At 43.0% G+C, this 21,196-nt stretch overlaps 1 protein-coding gene across 2 annotated transcripts; it reads right to left on the bottom strand.

Annotated features, from left to right (window-relative positions):
* Positions 1–2,781: 2,781 nt before the first annotated feature.
* On the bottom strand, positions 2,782–20,948 carry LOC308312145 (rab11 family-interacting protein 2-like; the record flags this gene model as incomplete). 2 transcript variants are annotated; one of them, XM_080794536.1, is made up of 5 exons in its annotated part: positions 20,414–20,948; positions 11,779–12,227; positions 10,327–10,699; positions 7,753–7,816; positions 2,782–3,006 (listed from the first exon to the last, which is right to left on the bottom strand). In XM_080794536.1, the coding sequence occupies exons 1-5, from the start codon at positions 20,764–20,766 to the stop codon at positions 2,782–2,784; spliced, it is 1,464 nt and encodes a 487-aa protein (XP_080650662.1). In that variant the 5' UTR covers positions 20,767–20,948. The 2 variants fall into 2 exon arrangements, with proteins under 2 accessions (XP_080650662.1, XP_080650663.1); XM_080794537.1 differs by having other exon boundaries at positions 2,782–3,003.
* Positions 20,949–21,196: the final 248 nt, after the last annotated feature.

Raw genomic sequence — 21,196 nt, 5'->3', positions numbered from 1 at the left:
TGTACTGTACTGTACTTCAAGAGTTTCATTGTAAAATCGTTTTCCAAATGTGTAGCAACACGATTACTATAATATTCAAATGTAAGATTGAATACTGAGAGACACACACACACACACACACACACACACACACACACACACACACACACACACACACACACACACACACACACACACACACACACACACACACACACACACACACACACACACACGGGACGTGCACATATAGACATCAAAGGGGGCTTCAGACCCCTGCCCTTTTACCCGTCTGTAAAACCACTGCCCTCTCCAGACCACGAATGTAGCATTTTTACTACATGGTGAAAGAAATGCAAAATGTCACTCCTCTCCTTTCCTATCCTTTTCTTTCCATGACATAACGGAAGGCAGCATTCAGGAGGAGAATTGCTTTTCTTCCTTAAGTCTCCAGAACTTGAACACGGCATTTTGCGTTGAACTAATTTGTTTTTCGAAATCATCTCGTTTCACACCTGCATCTCCACTAGCTAAAGAGCGCTGGGTTGCGAGCCGAAGATAGCTGATCTACAAGCTCTCAACGCGTCGCAGCGCGACGCGTTGAGAGCTTGTAGATCAGCTATCTTCGTCCAAAAGTGCCCTCTAATGGGATTCCATTCCAGCCTCTTGCCTCTCTAACACTCTGTGCACACACACACACACACACACACACACACACACACACACACACACACACACACACACACACACACACACACACACACACACACACACACACACACACACACACACACACACACACACACACACACACACACACACACACACACACACACACACACACACACACACACACACACACACACACACGTTGGACTGTAACTCATTGATAAGCAGGTGTGACGGGTAGAGAACATCTGCAGCATAGGATACAGTCTCTCAATAAAGTCCTGACACCGACTATAGCCAAGTGTTTACCTACAGTATACCGTACAGTAGGTATATCTGGGTAGCAAATTTCAAGCTTTGTATTCAATAGTAAACGCAGTCGTTAATTAACAGCTCCATCTTATCGACCACTCTGACCACTGACACCTCTTTCACGCCGGCCAGAAGCAGACAAAGTGCTAACTACGGCAATCTGGTAAACAGGACTCTGGCGGGGTGCATACTTAGTTTAGACTAGTCATTGGTTAGACATGGGTTAAGGTTAGGTTTAGGTGTGCTGCCCCGTGGGAGGTTAGGTTTAGGGTGAGGGTTTGAGATGGGTAAGGAAAGGAAATGTACTATGTTTACCCTGCAGGGTAACTGGACTAAGCTCAAGAACTTGTTTACAGCCAGGCCCTGCTCATAGAACATTTCATAGTAGGGGTTCAATGCCTTGTCCAATAAGGGCACTTCAGCGGTGGTAATTTTAACGTGCCGGTCCGGGGATACGAACTATAGCGACCTTCACGATATCAAGACCGCTCCGCAAACCGTTCGGCCACCGCTGCCTCAAGGTTGTAGTTGTAGGACTAATGTCTGGTCTAAACCAATGACTAGTCTAAACCAAAAACCTGTCTAAACTAAAGTACTGCACCCGACTCTGGCTACATTACATTCACACTGTAAAAAGCGTTCTGCGTTGAATACAAGATGGTAGCCGTGTTTGCAATATTGGCTGCGTGTGATTTATCGAACGCATACTGTACATGAACAAGCAGGTGACTCTCCTCATTTTAGTGCGTACCTAACTACAGTAAAAATATACTGTATACCGTATTGCAACAAATAAGACAGATAATTTGAAAATGGCACTGAGCGAATGAGATACGGTACGTTTTCCATGAACCAAAGAGTTGCCAACTTCAATACGGAACCATCACCTTTTCTGACTAGTAAACAACCTCTCCTTTCTCTTGTCAAAGAGAAAGATACGCACCAAAATGAATGATGATCAGATGAAGACATGGCTTGCTTAATAATAATAATAATAATTAAGTGGAACAACATGATCCACGCCTGGGAATGAAGTCTGTGTTTGACTTGCACACAATATTAACAAGTAACCAAAAACGTACAAAAATCGAGATATAAAAACTATATCATTGAATAAAAATGTTGGAGAAAAAAAAAAGCAAACAAAAAACTAATCTTACATTTGGCATTATTCTATAATTCTTTCTACTGCTAAACCTTAATTTATTTAATTATTATTATTCTTTAACACTTTGTTCTATCTTTCTTTTGAACTCTTTTGAACTTCTTATACTCATGCACTTTGCAATACGAACTTTATTTAACCCATCTTGGGCGGGAACCCCTTTTGGTGTTTTGGCATTATGCTATGCTTTAGCTATTGAAAAAATAGCAGATCTACAAGCTCATAGCACGCCACCGAGTGGCGCGCTATGAGCTTGTAGGTCTGCTATTTTGAAAAAAAAACGAAGAACGACTGACATAAAGAAACATAGCTTTTTCAGAAAACTGATCTGATCTGATCTCAGGTCAAAATGGGTAAATGCGGGCAAAGGTTTCGGTCAAAGACCTCCTTCAGGCATCCTGAAGGAGGTCTAAATACAGTTCGTATTGGAGGTGCCGACGGTGTGCGGTATCTTTGTGCACCTTATGGGTCTTTGTGCACCTTATGTGCAGGTTTTCTGGGTCTTTGTGCACCTTATGTGCAGGTTTTCTGGGTCTTTTTGCACCTCATGTGCAGGTCTTCTGAGTACATTGCGCCCTGCCCTACACGCACCCGTCTCAGAGCATATAATAGCTGTGCAGAAGACTTTGTTTGCCTAATATAACTCCTTTTTTTTTTTACTTTTTAGAAATTTTACCCGCCTTTCTCTTGGGCTCATAGGGTGTCCGTAGGATGCTGGGCGTCTCCTCCATGACGCGCACCAGCAGGTTGTCGATGTAGTCCTCCAGCTCTCGGATCTGGGCGTCCTTCCTCTTCACCACCTCCTTCTGCTTCAGGAGCTCCTGGACCACCTCCTCGAAGGACAGGGCGCTGTAGGCCGCCACGCTCTCCTGGGGCGTCTCCTGTAAAACACAACATACTGTAGTTAAATGGATAGACTACTGTAGGCCGCTACACTCTCCTGGGGAGTCTCCTGGAAACACACAACATACTGTAGTTAAATGGATAGACTACTGTACGCAGCCACGCTCTCCTGGAAAACACAACATATTGTAGTTAAATGGACAGGCTGCTGTAGGCCGCCACGCTCTCCTGGGGAGTCTCCTGGAAAACACAACATACTGTAGTTAAATGGATAGACTACTGTACGCAGCCACGCTCTCCTGGAAAACACAACATATTGTAGTTAAATGGACAGGCTGCTGTAGGCCGCCACGCTCTCCTGGGGAGTCTCCTGGAAAACACAACATACTGTAGTTAAATGGATAGACTACTGTAGGCCGCTACGCTCTCCTGGGGAGTCTCCTGGAAACACAACATACTGTAGTTAAATGGACAGGCTGCTGTAGGCCGCTACACTCTCCTGGGGCGTCTCCTGGAAACACAACATACTGTAGTTAACCCATTCTGACCTGAGATCAGATTCATACGAGGTTTCCACTGGAGACACACACTGGTCTGATGAACCCATTCTGACCTGAGATCAGATTCTAAAAATGTTAGTCGTTCTTCGATTTTTCAAAAATAGCAGACCTACAAGCTCATAGCGCGCCACTCGGTGGCGCGCTATGAGCTTGTAGATCTGCTATTTTTCAATAGCTAAAGCATGACATGATGCCATAACACCAAAATGGGTTCCCGGTCAGAATGGGTTAAGAAGATTTGTGAAGATTTGTGTTCTTAAAATACTATTCAAAAATGTTACACTTTCAAGATTTTTCTAAAGTACACTGTTCAAAAACCTAAGAGGTTTCTGAAAACCTCATGTTGCGTTCTCTCTCTCATGTGTGTGTGTGTGTGTGTGTGTGTGTGTGTGTGTGTGTGTGTCTTTTTGATACAGAGACGGCAAGACTGTTCAGGAGAAAAACTGTATTTTTTTAATCCAAAATGAGTTCATGGCACAGGCAGAGGTTCGTGGCCTACTTCATTTTAAACGACCTACAGTATGCCTGTCAAGATATAATCTCCATAGAGTCCAACAGCGGTAGCAGACAGACAGACAGGGGTTAATGCCTGTATACAGTATTAGCAACTTTTGATTACGACAATTACAGACGCTGAAATGGTCCTTTGTTTTATGTTCCCTAGGGAAATAGGTTTGGTGTTTTGTGGGACACTGCTGCGGGACCAGGGTGTTATGGTACAACATGTGCACGAGAAGATCTGGAAGGCTTTTTAATGAGGGACCACACTATCACTTCAGGACTGTGCATCCTCCCCTAACGGATAGGGAGCACCCTGTTTAAAATACCCAGCTTATCGCTTCCACTCCCAGGCTCTCGTCAGGCTACTAGTGATGTGTAAAGACGATGAGAGAAACAAACGGTGGAACTGACAAAACGGACGTATCTTATCAGCTCCGTTAAGGACACATTTCACCAAAAGCCACAGTTGATTTATTATATGTACACAATCTCACCTATATCCCTTGAACCCTAAACGGCTTTGCAGCGATGTGCAGTGAGAGCTAATGCAGTCGTTTATAATTCACCTCAGAAGTTGTGTCTTCAGGAAGACATTTAGTCGACACACACCGTAAGATCACTGAGCGTTTGGATGAGATTTTACTCTTTGAAACTTCATTTGTAGATAGAAATGCAATGGTCTGACTCACTGCAAGAGACAAAATCCTGAGTGTTTCTATAGCTTTTAAAGTATAAAAGCGGACTTGCTATTTCAGAGTTAAAACAACAGTCAAGAGTTCCCTGGGTAGGCAAATAATTAATCTACGTCAATGTAGCTTTTCATGAATTCAAATCAAACTACTGTAAGCATTACAACAGTCTATCTACCACCCAAAACTCCCACTATAAAATGAAGAAAACTCTAAAGCCTAAACTGTTAGCCCTCAACCATTTTTCTCCTCACTATGTTGTCCAATCGATTTGGTTTATAGTCGCGGCCGGTCGGGCAGAACCCTTGGATCTCCATATTTCAACGTTCTGTTTTTTTGTCACTTAATTAAGAGATTTTGCGTGCCAATATAATCCTGTATTTTTGTCCATTTAAGCTTGCACGGCTGTGGCTCAGGAGGTAGAGCAGGTCGTCCAATGATCCTTGGGTCAGCGGTTCGAATCCCGGCTCGAAGTGTCCTTATTGGGCAAGACACTGAACCCTACATTGCCTCCAATGAGCTCGCCACCGTCGGTGTGTGAATGTGGGAAGTGAGGACGCTGGCGTCGACTGTTCGCCGCTTCACCTCCCAATGTATGAATGAATGAATGAACCGTTGTAAAGCTCTTTGAGCACTTGGAAAAGCGGCTATAAAATGCAATTAATTATTATTATTATTATTAATAAAGTTACAGAGGCTTCAGTTACAATACAATATGGACTAGTATGGAATGAAATAATTCCAAAAAGTAATATTTGTTGCCGTTACATCTACTGTAAGTAATAAAAAAAAAACACACTGTACAGTAAGTGGTTCTTTGCAAACAGTACAAAGTATCACAGTTATGAGATAATCAGTCTTAGCCTATTTGAGGACGGGAATAAAAGGGTGATTTATACATTTAGACGCTTGCCAAAAAAGCGCTGATCTGCAAGAAGCTGCTGGACTCATGAGCTGAGCTGTAGAGACCGGCCGTGTTCGGCTGGCCAGCAACCAAGCGTAAATCAACCCCCGAGTGCTGACAGCCACAGGGAAGTGGATGTTGGTTTCACACACACAAATGCAACACACACACGAGCGCGCGTACACACACACACACACACGCACACAGGGTAATCAAGACCTGTATAGTGGCTGGTGACAGGCCTGGAAGTGACCATGAACTGGCCGAGTAATGATGAGCATTTTTGTGCGATCGGTAGTGAGGAGAGGGAGATAAGGCGTGCACGCACACACACACACACACACACACACACACACACACACACACACTTGGCATTCTCCAGTTGTCTCATTACCGTTTCTAATGAGCTCAGCTTTGAGAATCTAAAAGCTCCGTCCTTTGAAAATCTCTCGCTGTCCTCCCCCTCCCCTCCCCTCTCCCCCCCATCCCCCTCCCCCCTGGGTGGTTAATTAGGGCCTGGAAAAGGAGAGGAAATGGAGGAACTGCCATGTCTGTCTCGCTGGCCGAACGCCGTTTGCAGACGTACACGGGGCCACGTGTCATGGCTACCGTACCGACAGCCCTCCTCAACGCCCGCCGAGCGAGGTGAGGAAAGCCATTATCAGCGTTCTCCTCCTCATTTAGACGTCACTTAAGCCATTCTGACCTGAGATCAGATTCTAACGCACGGAAGAATGGTGGTTCTTTAACGCATTTTGACCTGAGATCAGATTCTAAAAATGTCTTAAATCCTGAAAGTTTTCAAAAATTGCAGACCTACAAGCTTGTAGCGCGGCGCGCTATGAGCTTGTAGATCTGCTATTTTTCAATAGCTAAAGCATAACGTAATGCTAACACCAAAACGGGTTCCCGCCCAAAATGGGTTAAGCAAACCGTTCAAACTCCTACCATGCCAATACCAATTTTTGCACTGTAATAATAGGCCGCAATATATCCTGATGCTCTTGAAAATGTCATTTGGTTATTTATTTAATCACTTTAATTTGTATTGCACCTTCCATACATAAAAGTGCTACATCACATATAAAAAGGCAAAATAATGTTAAAATAGTATGTTGTTTAAGTATGTTCTCCTCGTGTCCCCTAGGGTAGGTACCCTCACATGTTCTCCTCGTGTCCCCTAGGGTAGGTACCCTCACATGTTCTCCCCGTGTCCCCTAGGGTAGGTACCCTCACATGTTCTCCCTGTGTCCCCTATAGGGTAGGTACCCTCACATGTTCTCCCCGTGTCCCCTAGGGTAGGTACCCTCACATGTTCTCCCTGTGTCCCCTATAGGGTAGGTAACCCTCACATGTTCTCCCCGTGTCCCCTTAAATATAAAGTAAAAAATATGTCAGCAGTTGAATCCCGCTCTTCGATAAAAAAATCAAAAGCTGCAATTACTGAATCACTGTAGTCACATATACACATCTGTTATGTTTGACCTTTGACACCGAAATTTCACACTGCCTCAAATTAGGATCAGATTGGAGTTGATGGAGGATGTTTCCAGATGCCAATTAGTGGAACGGCACCTCTGAACACTTCACAGGAGATCAACCTCCCTAAGTAACAAGAAATGTCAAAGGAGGCTCAATTCCCAATGCAGATACAATTAAAGCATTGCTTTTTGTCAGTCCTAATTAAAGTGTCATTGGGGACATATTATTATATACATTATGTATGTGTATGTATGTGTGTGTGCGTCAATTTAACAAAAGTGCAGACGATCAGAAATCAGCAGAGAGTGATCGACGTTTGCGCTACTGTATGCCGAATTGAAGTGGACTCGGTCCCAGACCTTTTTTTTTCTCCCTGGAAATAAAAACGTCTGGGTTTCCGAGGCTAACTTTTAGTCAGACGTGGGCACAATAAAATGTCCAGGGCTCATCCAAATCCAAAAGATAAAGGATAAAATCAGAACAGACTGACTGTAATCAGTAGAAAACTGTAGCTTTCCCACGTGCATACCTGGCACCGATCACACATTAGCCAGGCTTACTGTATACTGTGTATAGTGTATACCATTCCACCCTGTAGTGGATAAGAGAACCAAGACCTACACAAACAAAATAAACATTTTTTTTTACCTTTTTCTTGCTGTAGTCCTCTCTGGGTTTACGTCCCTGTTTGCCCATGGGCGGCTTTTTATCACTGCAAAAATAATGTACAATAAGTTATTGTAATTTATTTACTATGAAACCCTGCGTCTCGCGTCCGTCACACTCACAATTTTGTATCATTTCGTTGTACACGTTGCAATGACAAATAAAGATCTATCCATCTATCAAACATTCTATCTCGACTCCCCCTTCGTCTGAACACAGATGACCACTAAGCTCCTGCATTAAGAATGATAGACTAGAGCCTTCATAAAGATAAGTGGTTAATTGGGTAGTCTATCTCTCCGGAAGATCTCATTACCGTAGCTCTGAGGGCTCTGTTATCTGGCCAGGGCTCTCTAAAGAACCACTAATGACACCTTCCATTCTGATAAAACCACAACTCAGCCACGCTGCTCACCAACTGTAGCCCATTCTGGACGGGAAGGGAACCCCCTTTTGGTCATCATGTTATACTTTAGCTATTGAAAAATAGCAGATCTACAAGCTCATAGCGCGCCACCGAGAGCTTGTACTAGGTCTGCTATTTTTTGAAAATTCGTGAAAATGTGGCGCAAATCTTTTGAATATATATTCTTTCAGGATTCAGAGCGAACGTTTTAAACTCAAATCTTTGCTTCTGGGAGGGGGGGTTCATGGAACAACATATTTTCAGATGGTGGTCGGTGGCCAATTACATATCATTTTTGGGGGTCCTTGACATGAAATATGGAGCACCACTGATACAGAAACTGTAAATGAGGTGTTTCAGAAAACAATTTAGAAGACTTATTTTTTTTTATTTCGACGTCAGGCCTAAATGGGTGTGGAATGAGGGACATGGATATACGGATGGCTTATAGTTGAAGTGTTCCTAACAATACAGTACATTTATACTGTACATTACACTGTACATTATACAGTACTTATAGTCAAAGTGTTCCCAACAATATACAGTACGTTAGGAGGAAAAAAACGAATCGGCTCGGGTTCTGAAATGTGTGTGTATTGTACCAGAGCAGTTGTATTTAAAGACACTTAAACAAAACTATAGAACAGTACTTTGTCGAGTGCCTATACTTGCGCTTTGCACACAAGTAGGCCATAAATTAAATGACCTACTAGTTTGCAAGCAGAGCACGCAAGTACTGTCGACCGCTACGAACGTTCAAATCTCTGGCTCGCAACGGTGACGTAATAAAGATAGGTTTCAGATTACATATACATGTATATGTCATTTTTAAGTTGATTAGCAGTATACTGTGGGTCGTTTGATGCGTTATGTCCCATAGCAGCGTATGACATGATGAAGATATGTACCAATGCCAGGGTATATAACTGGCTCTCAATGGTGACATACTGTAATAATGATATGTTTCAGTGTTGGGTGGATTAAAGGTATAATGCCCCTAATGTATGTAATGCATGTATGTAATCTGAAACCAATGCCATATCACATAGCACAAATTAATCATTACGTCATACGCAGCCACGGACATACGCATCGGAGTGGGTCAGAATTAATACAGAATTTAAAAGGATCCCTCATGGCTAATAAGCCTTATTACATCATTATTGTCCTCAAATAACTAAACCGTTTAATTAAAAACACCTTGAAATATGTGTAAAATGCATGTGCTAATAAATAAGTATTTAAAGTATTGCTTTGATGCTGATATTAACCTTAGGGAGTATTACGTTGTCTTTTAGCAGCACATCATGCATTCCATACATTCCACTGGGCGTGTGTGGTCCACACAACCTATCGAGTGAAAGATGAACCATCTCTAAAATAAATAAAATAGAAGGTGCTTTTAATCTCTAATATAAGTTATATAGGGTAGGTACCCTCACAAAAAACATGCAGTAATCCTGGTCTCTAAACTGCCTCCCCCTGGCCAGCCGGGGCGCCTGACGGAGGGGAAAGGAACTGGTTGGAATAACGTGTTCCTTCCAACCAGGGAAACTCCCCCCTGTCAGGTTGTAAAGGAGCAACTTGGACACTCAGGCATGAAGGAAGCATGAGTTCAAGTCCGTTGGTCTCCCCTTGTCCCCCATATATGGGGACTAGGTTGGTGGAGGGTGTGTAGAGCCCAGGATCACATTAGATGATTGACACAGGGGTGAAAAATGGGTTACAAAATCGTGGGATAAAAGATATATTAACCCATTCTGACCTGAGATCAGATTCATACGAGGTTTCCACTGGACACACACTGGTCTGATTAACCCATTCTGACCTGAGATAACCCGTTTTGGTGTTAGCATCATGTTATGCTTTAGCTATTGAAAAATAGCAGATCTACAAGCTCGTAGCGCGCCACCGAGTGGCGCGCTATGAGCTTGTAGGTCTGCTATTTTTGAAAAATCGAAGAACGACTGACATTTTTAGAATCTGATCTCAGGTCAGAATGGGTTAATCAGAACAGTGTGTGTCCAGTGGAAACCTCGTATGAATCTGATCTCAGGTCAGAATGGGTTAATCAGACCAGTGTGTGTCCAGTGGAAACCTCGTATGAATCTGATCTCAGGTCAGAATGGGTTAAAAAAGAAGTTTCTAACCTGGCTTTGTACCCGGAGGAGATGAAGGGGTTAGTGTCTCCGTCGCTGCTGAAGGGGTTTTGGGGCGAGGAGTGGATGTCTCCGGAGCTCCCCGAACGGCCCCCGGCGTGGCCCTTGCCCCGGCCGTCCTTCTTCCCCGTCACGCGCTCCAGGAGGCTGACCTTCTCCTTCTTGTCCTTGCGGTCCCACAGCTGCCCCCCGCCCCCCCCGCCCGTCACCGTCTCCCCCTCGAAGGGGTTGCGGTTGCGCGGCAGCGTGGCGTACTTCTGCGGCAGGCCGTCGCTGATGTCGCTGAACGGGTCGCCGCCGTGCGTGGCCTCTCCTCCTCCGTCCTGGAAGGGGACCTCGCTCTGGGAACGCGTGTGGTCTTTACCTGGTGGAGGAAACACGCATAATGTGTGACCAGATTTTGACTGAGAGACTGCCATCGCGCAACCTCCAGCTTTTTCCCCCAAAATGAGTTAAGTAGTTAACCCATTTTGACCTGACCAGATTCTAAAAATGTCTTCTGACAGTTTTCTGAAAAAAGCTACTACGTGCGCCACGTCATTAACATTATATATTCTTTGAAAAAAAGGGTGAAGTGTCCCTTTAACCCATTCTGACCTGAGATCAGATTCATACGAGGTTTCCACTGGACACACACTGGTCTGATTAACCCATTCTGACCTGAGATCAGATTCTAAAAATGTCAGTCGTTCTTCGATTTTTCAAAAATAGCAGACCTACAAGCTCGTAGCGCGCCACTCGGTGGCGCGCTATGAGCTTGTAGATCTGCTATTTTTCAATAGCTAAAGCATAACATGATGCTAACACCAAAATGGGTTCCCGTTCAGAATGGGTTAAAGTAAACCCTCCATCTATACTTAGTAAACTGAGTTACTGGGGGGTCAGCTCTGCTCTTAGCCCCAAAGTAGCTGCTCTACAATCTCTACAACACATCACGATACGGTGTGAGCTTGTAGAATGTTCCTCCCAGAATAAGGATCTTATGGTTGCAAAGTGGGTGCAAAGTCCAAAATCAAAGACTTCCCAGTGGAAGGATAATGTCATACTGTAATACTGGACCCATGTGGTGCCTGGAGGGAACTGTAGGGGGTGACAAAGGGAAAGGCTCTTGTATCACTCGAGTACATCTTTATGTCCACACATTGCTGTACTTTTTGGATGTGACAAAATCCATACATTTTGGACTTAAAAGGTATATTCAGTGATTTCACTTAATTCAAATATCACTTATTTTTTTTGTTTTGTTTTTTTGTGATAATCCTCCCTACTATAGAGTGTGCTGACCATATAAGGAGTTCCTCCCCGACCTATACAAGCTCATAACACGGCACTCGGTGCTGCGCTATGAGCTTGTAGCTTGTACCTTGTAGCTTGTAGATCTGCTATTTTACGATAGCTAAACAAACAAACAAACGGAGAATGCTTATAATAATATATCCTCACCGATCTCTTCAATGGAGTTCATGGAGTCCAGCTTGGGGCGGAAGTGGGTTCCGATCAGGTCCGACATGGAGTGAGCCGCGGACAGCTTGTGGTGAGACCCGGCCAGCAGGGACCTCTTGGGGGCCTTGGGCTGCTCCCCGGGCTGCCCCCCGTGGGGGTCTGGGGCGTCTACGGGGAGGTGGTGGTACTCCCGAGGCTCCGAGGAGGAGTCTGAGAGCAGCGCGGAGGAGCGAGGCATGATGGCCGACGAGGTGTCGGAGAAGCCGGCGTCGCTCCGGCGGTGGCCCTTCATCTTGTCCTTGAGCTTGGAGAAGGGCGAGCGGGGCTTGTCCTTCATGGACAGGTCGAACATGGAGGCGGTCATGTTGTTCCGCACGAACTGGATGCTCACCTGGATGCGGCCGCGCTCCTTCCTCTTCTTCCCCGGACGAGACTCCAGCGAGTACCAGCTGGAGAAGGAGAAGATGGAGGGAGTAGGGGGGTGAGTGGTGTATGGTAACGGTTACATTTTATATAGAGCACCGAAGTCCTGACGTAACTCGCTCATCCCGACGATTCCCCTGGTTCGCGGAAGTAATTTCTCTATGGAGAATAACATGGGGTGATCTTAATATCGTCTACTATAAGCGTTGTGGTCCAAAAATAAACAAGCTGTCTCTGTGTTATTGTCAGGGGGGTGTCTCTGTATCGTATTTTTCAAACACAGTTGTTATATGAGGCGATCTAAAATCGCCTCAATGGGGATTTCAATGCAACTAAACAAATACATGAACCTGGGGACTGACGCCCTCTACTGAAAGTGACGTCAGACTTCGGTGCTCTATTATGTAAGGAGGTAGTGCCGACCCCATCTGTAAATATGTTGTTCCAGGGATTTGGAGTTAAAAACGTTCGCTCTGAAAGAATATATATTCAAAGATTTACACCACATTTTCATGATTTTTCAAAAATAGCAGACCTACAAGCTCTTTGCGCTGCACTCGGTACCGCGCTATGAGCTTGTAGATCATAATGCTTAAAACACCAAGAGCGGTTCCCGTCCACAATGGGTTTTAAAGTGTGAAAATCTTAAGAATCCGAATAATTTGATTAGCTGATTAGGACCAAATACAAACAAACAATGTGAAAGAAACAAAAGATAATGGCTCACGGACATAGCTGTTCATGTTTTAATTATTACGTGGTGCATACATTTGAGCTGGTGGGTTTTCACATCATGGAGAGAAGGATCGTTCCATGTTCTCCGAATGCTACGTACACAAATACACAGGCCTGAATAATTTCAACCTTTCTTGACACAAACCCATTCTGGGGAGGGAAACCCTTTTGGTGTTTTAAGCACTGTGTTATACTTTAGCTATTGAAAAATAGCAGATATACAAGCTCGTGCCACGCTATGAACTTGTAGGTCTGCTATATCTAATAATCTTTGAATATATATTATTTCAGAGCGAACGTTTTTTAACTCAAATCTTTGCTTCTGGGGGAGGTCCCTGGAACAACATATTTTCAGATGGGGGTCGGCGGCCAATTACATATATTTTTGGGGACCTTGACATGAAAATGTTTGAGAACAACTGACACACAGAAACATGAGGGTTTTTCAGAAAACTGTCAGGATTTAGAAGACATTTAGTAGAATCGTCCTCAGGTCTAAATAGGTTAAAACACCAAAAATGGGCTAAAAAAACCTAAATGGTAATAAGTAACCATCCATTTATTATTCAAAAAGGATAAACACTATCCCTTTGCAAACTGAACACATAAAATGGTGTTCTGCAAGAAGAACACGTGGCCTCCATTTCAAGCTGCTTTCTTCCTGGCGTCTATTTGCTTAACCCTCTGTGCTTCTTCCACTGGAAGTAATGGGATTTATGCCTTCACTGTGAAGCAAAATAAAAAGGTGACATTTGCACAAATCTGGCCTTTGTTCAGATCGGCAACGACAAGCGACTGGGAAATCGTCTAAAGCCACGCTATAGGACAAACCGGCAGTTCATACATGCTAATGAGAAGCACGGCTCATACAAGGCAAGGCCTTTATTTCTTTAACAGGCTTTGCAAGTTGATAGTTTGCAACGTATTTAAAGAAATCCTCGTTCAAAATACTAGTCAGTGTCACAGTGTGATTGAACCACTTATACATACATCGTCGATTGACTGGTAGCAAAATAAATAGCTGATCTACAAGCTCACAACACGTTGCAATGTTGTGAGCTTGTAGATAAACGTTTGCATTTCAAAATGGCATAAAATGAAATGCCCCAGAATAAGAACATCAGGGTTAATGTGGTTAACCCATTCAGGACGGGAATCCCTTTTTGAGCATTATGTTATACTTTAGCTATTGAAAAATAGCCATTATTGAAAATGTGGCGCAAACCTTTGAATATATATTCTTTCAGAGCGAACGTTTTTAACTCAAATCTTTGCTTCTGGGTGGGGTGTCCCTGGAACAACATATTTTGAGATGGGGGTCCGTGGCCAAATACAGATAATTCTGGGGGTCCTTGACATGAAAAAGGTTGAGCACCACTGACATGGAAAGAAAACTTTGAGGCTGATTCTAAAAAAGTCCTAAAGTACATGTTCGTCAGAGCCGTCTCAGCCATGCCATAACATGATGAAAAGGTTCTAACCCATTTAAGACCCGAGCTCGATTCTACAAAATGTCTTCTAAAATCATGACAGTTTTCTGAAAAACCCTATCTTTCTATGTCAGTGGTGCTCAAACTATTTCATAATATATGTAATCGGCCATCGACCCACATCTGAAAATATGTTGTTCCAGTGGCAGTGACCCCCACGGAAGCAAAGATTTGAGTTTAAAAAACCGCTCGCTGTGATAGAATAATATAATCGCGCCACATTTTCACAATTTTCAAAAAGCAAGCTCATAGTAGAGCGGCACTCGGTGCCGCACTATGAGCTTATAGATCTGCTATTTTTTCAATAGCTAAAGTGTAACATAATGCATTAACCCATTTTAGGCAGGAACCCCTTTTGGTGTTAGCATTACGTTATGCTTTAGCTATTTAAAAATAGCAGACCTACAAGCTCATAGCGCGCCACCGAGTGGCGCGCTATGAGCTTGTAGGTCTGCTATTTTTGAAAGAACGAAGAACGACTGACATAGAAACATAGCTTTTTCAGAAAACTGTCATTTTCAAACAGACATTTTTTTAATCTGATCTCAGGTCAGAATGGGTTAAATATAAAACACCAAAAGGGGGTTCCCGACCCCCGTCCTGAATGGGCTAATTCCCATGCCGTGGCGTGGTACACACCATCCTGAGCCTGATCACAGCAGCCAGCCAGCGCGCCCCAGCCCGGCAGCAGCAGCAGCTCTGGGGCCGCCCCGATCCGCTCGCTGTACTTCAACGTGCCTGCGCTGCGTGTCAAGGCCAAGATAAACTCTCCCTGGGCTCGGAACCACAATACTCCCACTCTCTACCCGGACCGCTGGGAACCTCCTCACAATCAACAAACACAGGTGTGCGATAATTAGGGTCTGCCCTGCGTTGCTGGGATATGGAGACGACGGACTCTTTCCTTTCCTCCCCAATATGTCAGTTCAAAAACACTGCTGTGGCCGGGCCGGGCCGGGGTCTGGGGTCCGGGGTGGCAACACGGGACCCACTGTACGGCATGGATATAGTATCTGGAATTTAACCCGTTCTGACCTGAGATCAGATTCTAAAAATGTCTGTTTGAAAATGACAGTTTTCTGAAAAAAACCCTCATGTTTCTACAGTATGTCAGTGGTGGTCAACCTTTTTCACGTCAAGGACCCCTAGAATTATCTGTATGTGGCCGTGGACCCCCCCCCCCACACCTGAAAATATGTTGTTCCAGGGACCCCCCCCCCCCCCGCAGAAGCAAAGATTCGAGTTAAAAACGTTCGCTCTGAAAGAATATATATATATTCAAAGATTTGCGCCACATTTTCACAACTTCTCAAAAATAGCAGACCTACAAGCTACTGTACGAGCTTGTAGATCTGCTATTTTTCCAATAGCTAAAGCATAACATAGACACTTTAAAACACCAAAAGGAGGTTCCCGCCCATAAGGAGTTAAGCCTCATTGTCAGTGTTTCTACAGTGTGGGATTAGGCCAACCAGCTACGAACGAGGCCTCATCATATCCATTACATTACAGTGCCATATTTTAAACTGTACAGAGAGAGCCCTGGAGGTGCATCAGCTGCAGCACCTAAAACAAATACAACCATCCCCACTGATTATGACATATTGTGATTCTTCTCAACTGATGGGTAAAAAAAACAGAAAGAAAGGGAAGTGTGCTAATGTCCTCTCCTCGCATCGCATGCAGCTGAAATGTGGCCGTGAGCTAATTAACACCAGACGACCCAGTACGGTCATTCTCTTTTCTTTTAACCCATTTAGGCCTGACGTCGACATTTAAAAAAAAAAGTCTTCTAAATCATGACAATTTTCTGAAAAACCTCATGTTTTCTATATCAGTGGTGCTCAATATTTCATGTCAAGGACCCCAAAAATTATATGTATTTGGCCGCCGACCCCTATCTGAAAATGTGTTGTTCCAGGGACCCCCCAAGAAGCAAAGATTTGAGTTAAAATGTTCACTCTGAAAGAATATATATATATTCAAAGATTTGCACCACATTTTCACGATTTTTCAAAAAGAGCAGACCTACAAGCTCCTATGAGCTTGTAGATCTGCTATTTTTCAACAGCTAAAGCATAACGTAATGCTTAAAACACCAACAGGGGGTTCCCGACCAAAATGGATTAAAAGCAACTGCATATGGGTGTGACTGTCTGACCCTGTGCTTTTAGAGCTAACAGACCACACGCCTCTCTCCATACATACAATAAGCCTAGGCTGTGTTGGTATGATATAATGGGAACGGGTGTGTGTGTATAGTTTCTTTCTTAGGGCATTCTTCAACATCTCTAAAAATACTTTCCATGTGGGTTCAACTTAATAAGAATGACTAACTCCACCACATTCAGTTACAGTTGGGTCTAACATGGCAGAGCATATCGCACCAAAACCCACATCCGTGTAAATCATAACACAATAGAGACAGACAGTAACACATTTCATAGTTAAGCTTATTCTTGACTCAGTTATTAACCAATAAAGAAACCACACAAACAAAGACCTCGCACGTCGCAACACAACCAGAGACAAGTATTTGCGGTATCTAAACATGGAAATACTCTATGACTGAATGTACTACTCAGTGGTGGTAAAAGCACTCAATGTAGAACTATACTCAGTTACAAGTAGAAGAAGTCCCGTATTGAAAATGTACTCAAGTAAAAGTACAAAAGTATTGGCATCAAAATGTACTTTAAAAAGTGCTAAAAGTAAAAGTATTCATATTGCAGAATGTCCCATTTCACAAGTTCAACACGTCATGTGTACAAAATCTTTTGAAAATAGCAGATCTACAAGCTCACAATTGTGAGCTTGTAGATCTGCTATTTTCAAATGGCCGAAATGTACTGGAATTGGTTGTTTTCTAAATCAAAATTACAATATCCAAAGTAACTAGTAACTAAAGTAACTAGTAAGTAAAGTTTTCAAATAAAGTAAAAGTACAATATTTGGATCCAAAACGTAGTGAAAGTAGAAGTGAAAGTATTGGAAATTTGGAAATACTCAAGTAAAGTACAAATTCCTCAAAATTGTACTTACAGTAAGTACAGTACATAAGTAAATGTATTTAGTTACTTTCCACCAACTGTACGGGCTGAATAGAAAGGAATCATAAAGAAACCTCCTTGTTAGACCAGTTTCCAAACCAGGCTACGCCCATAACCCAATTTGCGCGGGAACCCTTTTTGGTGTTTTAAAGCATTATGTTATACTTTATCTATTTAAAAATAGCAGATCTACAAGCTCATAGCGTGGCACTGAGTGCCGCGCTACGAGCTTGTAGGTCTGCTATTTTTTTTTATTTTTTAATCTTGAAAATGTGGCACAAATCTTTGAATATAATATTATTTCAGAGCATTTTTTGGCTCAAATCTTTGCTTCTGGGGGGTCCCTGGAACAACATATTTTCAAATGGGGGGGTCCTCGGCCATATACAGATAATTCAGGATTTAAAAGTCATTTTATAAATATAAATATTTATAAATATATATATAAATATAAATATCCCAGTAGGCCTACAGTACTGTACCACTACACTACCATCAAAAAACATGTTTGAGCTACAAATCAAACAGCAAAGTGATAAGAAAATGCAACAGTGATTCAAAGAGTAAACATGAAAGACAAGAGGCTATCTCAGACTCATAGATTAGAATGGGAAAAGAGAAGTAAAAGATAAAATAGCCAAGGTGTGAATGCTCACTATGACAAATCAGAAGCAGTAGTTAGAACTCTTTAAAAAACACACTTTCACCATCTCATCCCTATTTGGGGCAATGCAGGGCATGCAAAAGATTATCTAGCTTTATGTTGTATGTTGTATTAATTGTTATAATCATTACTATATTTTTCTCTTTTTTTGGTCAAAGGTGGTTGGTGCTGGGGTTTTTTAAATGAGGCAAGGGGCAAGCCACTGATTGTAGTTGGCAAAGAATTTGAATGATGTTTTATGTGCATTTTTTGTATGCCTGCACCTGTGCCTTTCATCTAAGAATGAAATAAAAATGTATTTAAAAAAATAAAATAAAATAAAATAAAAAATAATAATCTAAGCTCAACATGTCACAACTCACAATGTCTTTGTGAGCTTGTAGATCGGCTACATGTGAGCTTGTAGATCGGCTATTCTTGAAATTGCTATAGGGCTTACTGTAAAGAGGTTAACCCATTCTGGGCGGGAATCCCTTTTGGTGTTTTTAAGCATTATGCTATACTTTAGCTTTGGAAAAAATAGCAGATCTACAAGATCATAGTACCGAGTGCTATGTTGTTCACCTGGAACAACATATTTCGAGATCGGGGGTCCCGGGGGGCCAATTAATTACATATAATTCTGGGGGCCCTTGACATGAAAATAGTTTGAGAACCACTGATACAGAAACAGAGGGTTTTTCAGAAAGCTGTCAGGATTTAGAAGACATTTTGTAGAAACGTCCTCAGGTCTAAAATTAACCCACAACTCAGGTTCTGAAATATGTGTGTATTCACTGTATTGTACCAGAGCAGTTAAAGACACAATACAACACAATACAACCAGAAATTCCAATTCTGCACAAGAAAGAATGACCGACAGTTGTTCAAATAATGTCCCACTTCCTCCTCCCTTCCTAGAGTCTGTTCCTCCTCCCACTAACAGATCTGTGTCACTCACTCATCACAGCTCTACACAACACCTCTTACTGTACACAAAAACATAGATTGTGATCTATTCGTGTCTGTTTTTAGTGCACTGAAACAAATTCCAATCAACTCTGTTGACATGGCAATAAAGTCTTGAATCTTGTATCTACTAGTAGATCACAAAGGCTTTGCAGGTAGATCTCAATATTTCATGGTCCTAAACATATATTTTATTTAAATATTAAAAAAAAAAATTGTTGTCAGTAACATTACAACGTTATATACAAAATAAACACCCTACCAATTTCCCCATTCCAAGTGTCTTTGGTTAATGTCTTGCTGTATGTAACGCCAGCGACGCTATTCCAAAGCCCCCTCAGGTACATTTTTAAACTAGTTACTTCAGTCCACTAGTGACCAGTCCCTTCCTAACACTTTAGTCTAGTTTTTATTTGTTGACGAAATTGTCAGTATATTTAGTCTTAGTTTTAATCATCATCAGGCACTGTATTGATTTGTTTTAATGACCAAAATAAATAAACTACTACTCTACTCTACATGTTTTCATGCTAAGTTTGCAAACACATCTGAAAGCCACGCTGGGCCTCCAGTCCTCACAGAGATGCCATCATCATCATCATCATCATTTTTCGACCGCGGTCAAGATCATGGATTTCACAACAACGCCACGTCAGACAGACTTCCCGGTCCTTCATTGCCACCCCCAGTTCCTGCTTACTGATGCATGCGTCCCTAGTGATGACATCAGGGACAGTATACTCTTCAAGACAGTGGCTCTTCCCTACTGTACTGTGACTCCCTTACAGGCAACAGTGATACTACTAGCCTAGTACAGTATGCTGTGTGTACAATACTGGTTTGATGGGCAGTGTTATGGACTGGTATACAATATATCAGTGGTTCTCAACCAGTGGTCCGGGGACCACCACCAGTGGTCCTTGAGGGGGTTCCAGGTGGTCCCCCATGCTAAATAATGGAGAGTTGGTAACCAAATGGACCCTTATAGATCTTTAACTCCAAATGGACCCTCCCGGGGAACCATCTCCTGACCTATGGTACCAACATCAATACAGCATTGGAAGGAATTGTGGACAAAATCTTATCCGACAACACAATGTTGTATAGTTTTGCGTTTGATGCTAAAGCTCATCAAATGGTGGCTTAAATGGCGAATAAATAATGGACCTCGATATGAAATGGGTTGAAAACCACTGGTACTGTTACTGTATGTGTGCATCGAGCAGCGGAAGAACTGGACACACACACACACAAGACACACACACACACACACACACACACACACACACACACACACACACACACACAACACACAACACACTTACTCGATCTTCCTCCGCTCCTTGTTGTCAAAGATGTGGTTGAGGTTGACGGTCCTCTGGCCCAGGAACTTGTCCATGCCCACCAGGGAGCGGTGCATCACGATGAGGCAGAGCTCGTAGACCTCCGGGTTCCCCTCCAGCAGCAGCCCGGGCAGCTCGAAGGACGCCTCCTCCCTCCAGACCGGGTTCAGGGTCTTCTCCGCCACCGAGGTGGAGTACTTCTCCTTGCCCAGCTGGATGATGGTGTAGGCGTCGTTGGTGCCATTCTTGCCCTTGGGCTGCAGCGTGGTCGCCTGGAGAACGGTGGCCTGGACGTGGGTGGGGAACCACTTCTGAGACTGTTCCACCAGTGACATGGTGTGTCGTGTGTGTGTGTGTGTGTGTGTGGTGTGTGTGTGTGTGTGTGTGTGTGTGTGTGTGTGTGTGTGTGTGTGTGTGTGTGTGTTAACCGTCAGCCATTCATTTCAAAAATCTATGTCAATGTGAAACTAAAAAATATATTAATTTTCCAATTACATGACATTTTTGGTGTCCTTATTTAATCATAACTTTCTCTGTCCGAAAAACTAAAAATAAACAAAACAAGAGCCACCTGCTCATCATGCATCATTATGGTGCTTGGTCATGTGTTTGTTACTGTAGTGTGTCTTAATAATATTAATATTAATATGATGTGCATATAACAACAGTAGTGGTAGCAGACTTCCAGAGGGATGGTGGCAGATCTGACAGGCTGAGCTGCTGCTGCTGCTAGCTTCATCCTTTTGTATGTTTCAGCAGCATCAC

Source organism: Protomyctophum bolini (genome assembly GCF_963924005.1).
Source record: "Protomyctophum bolini genome assembly, contig: SCAFFOLD_193, whole genome shotgun sequence".
Lineage (NCBI taxonomy): Eukaryota > Metazoa > Chordata > Actinopteri > Myctophiformes > Myctophidae > Protomyctophum > Protomyctophum bolini.
This window is presented reverse-complemented; position numbering and strand designations above follow the sequence as displayed.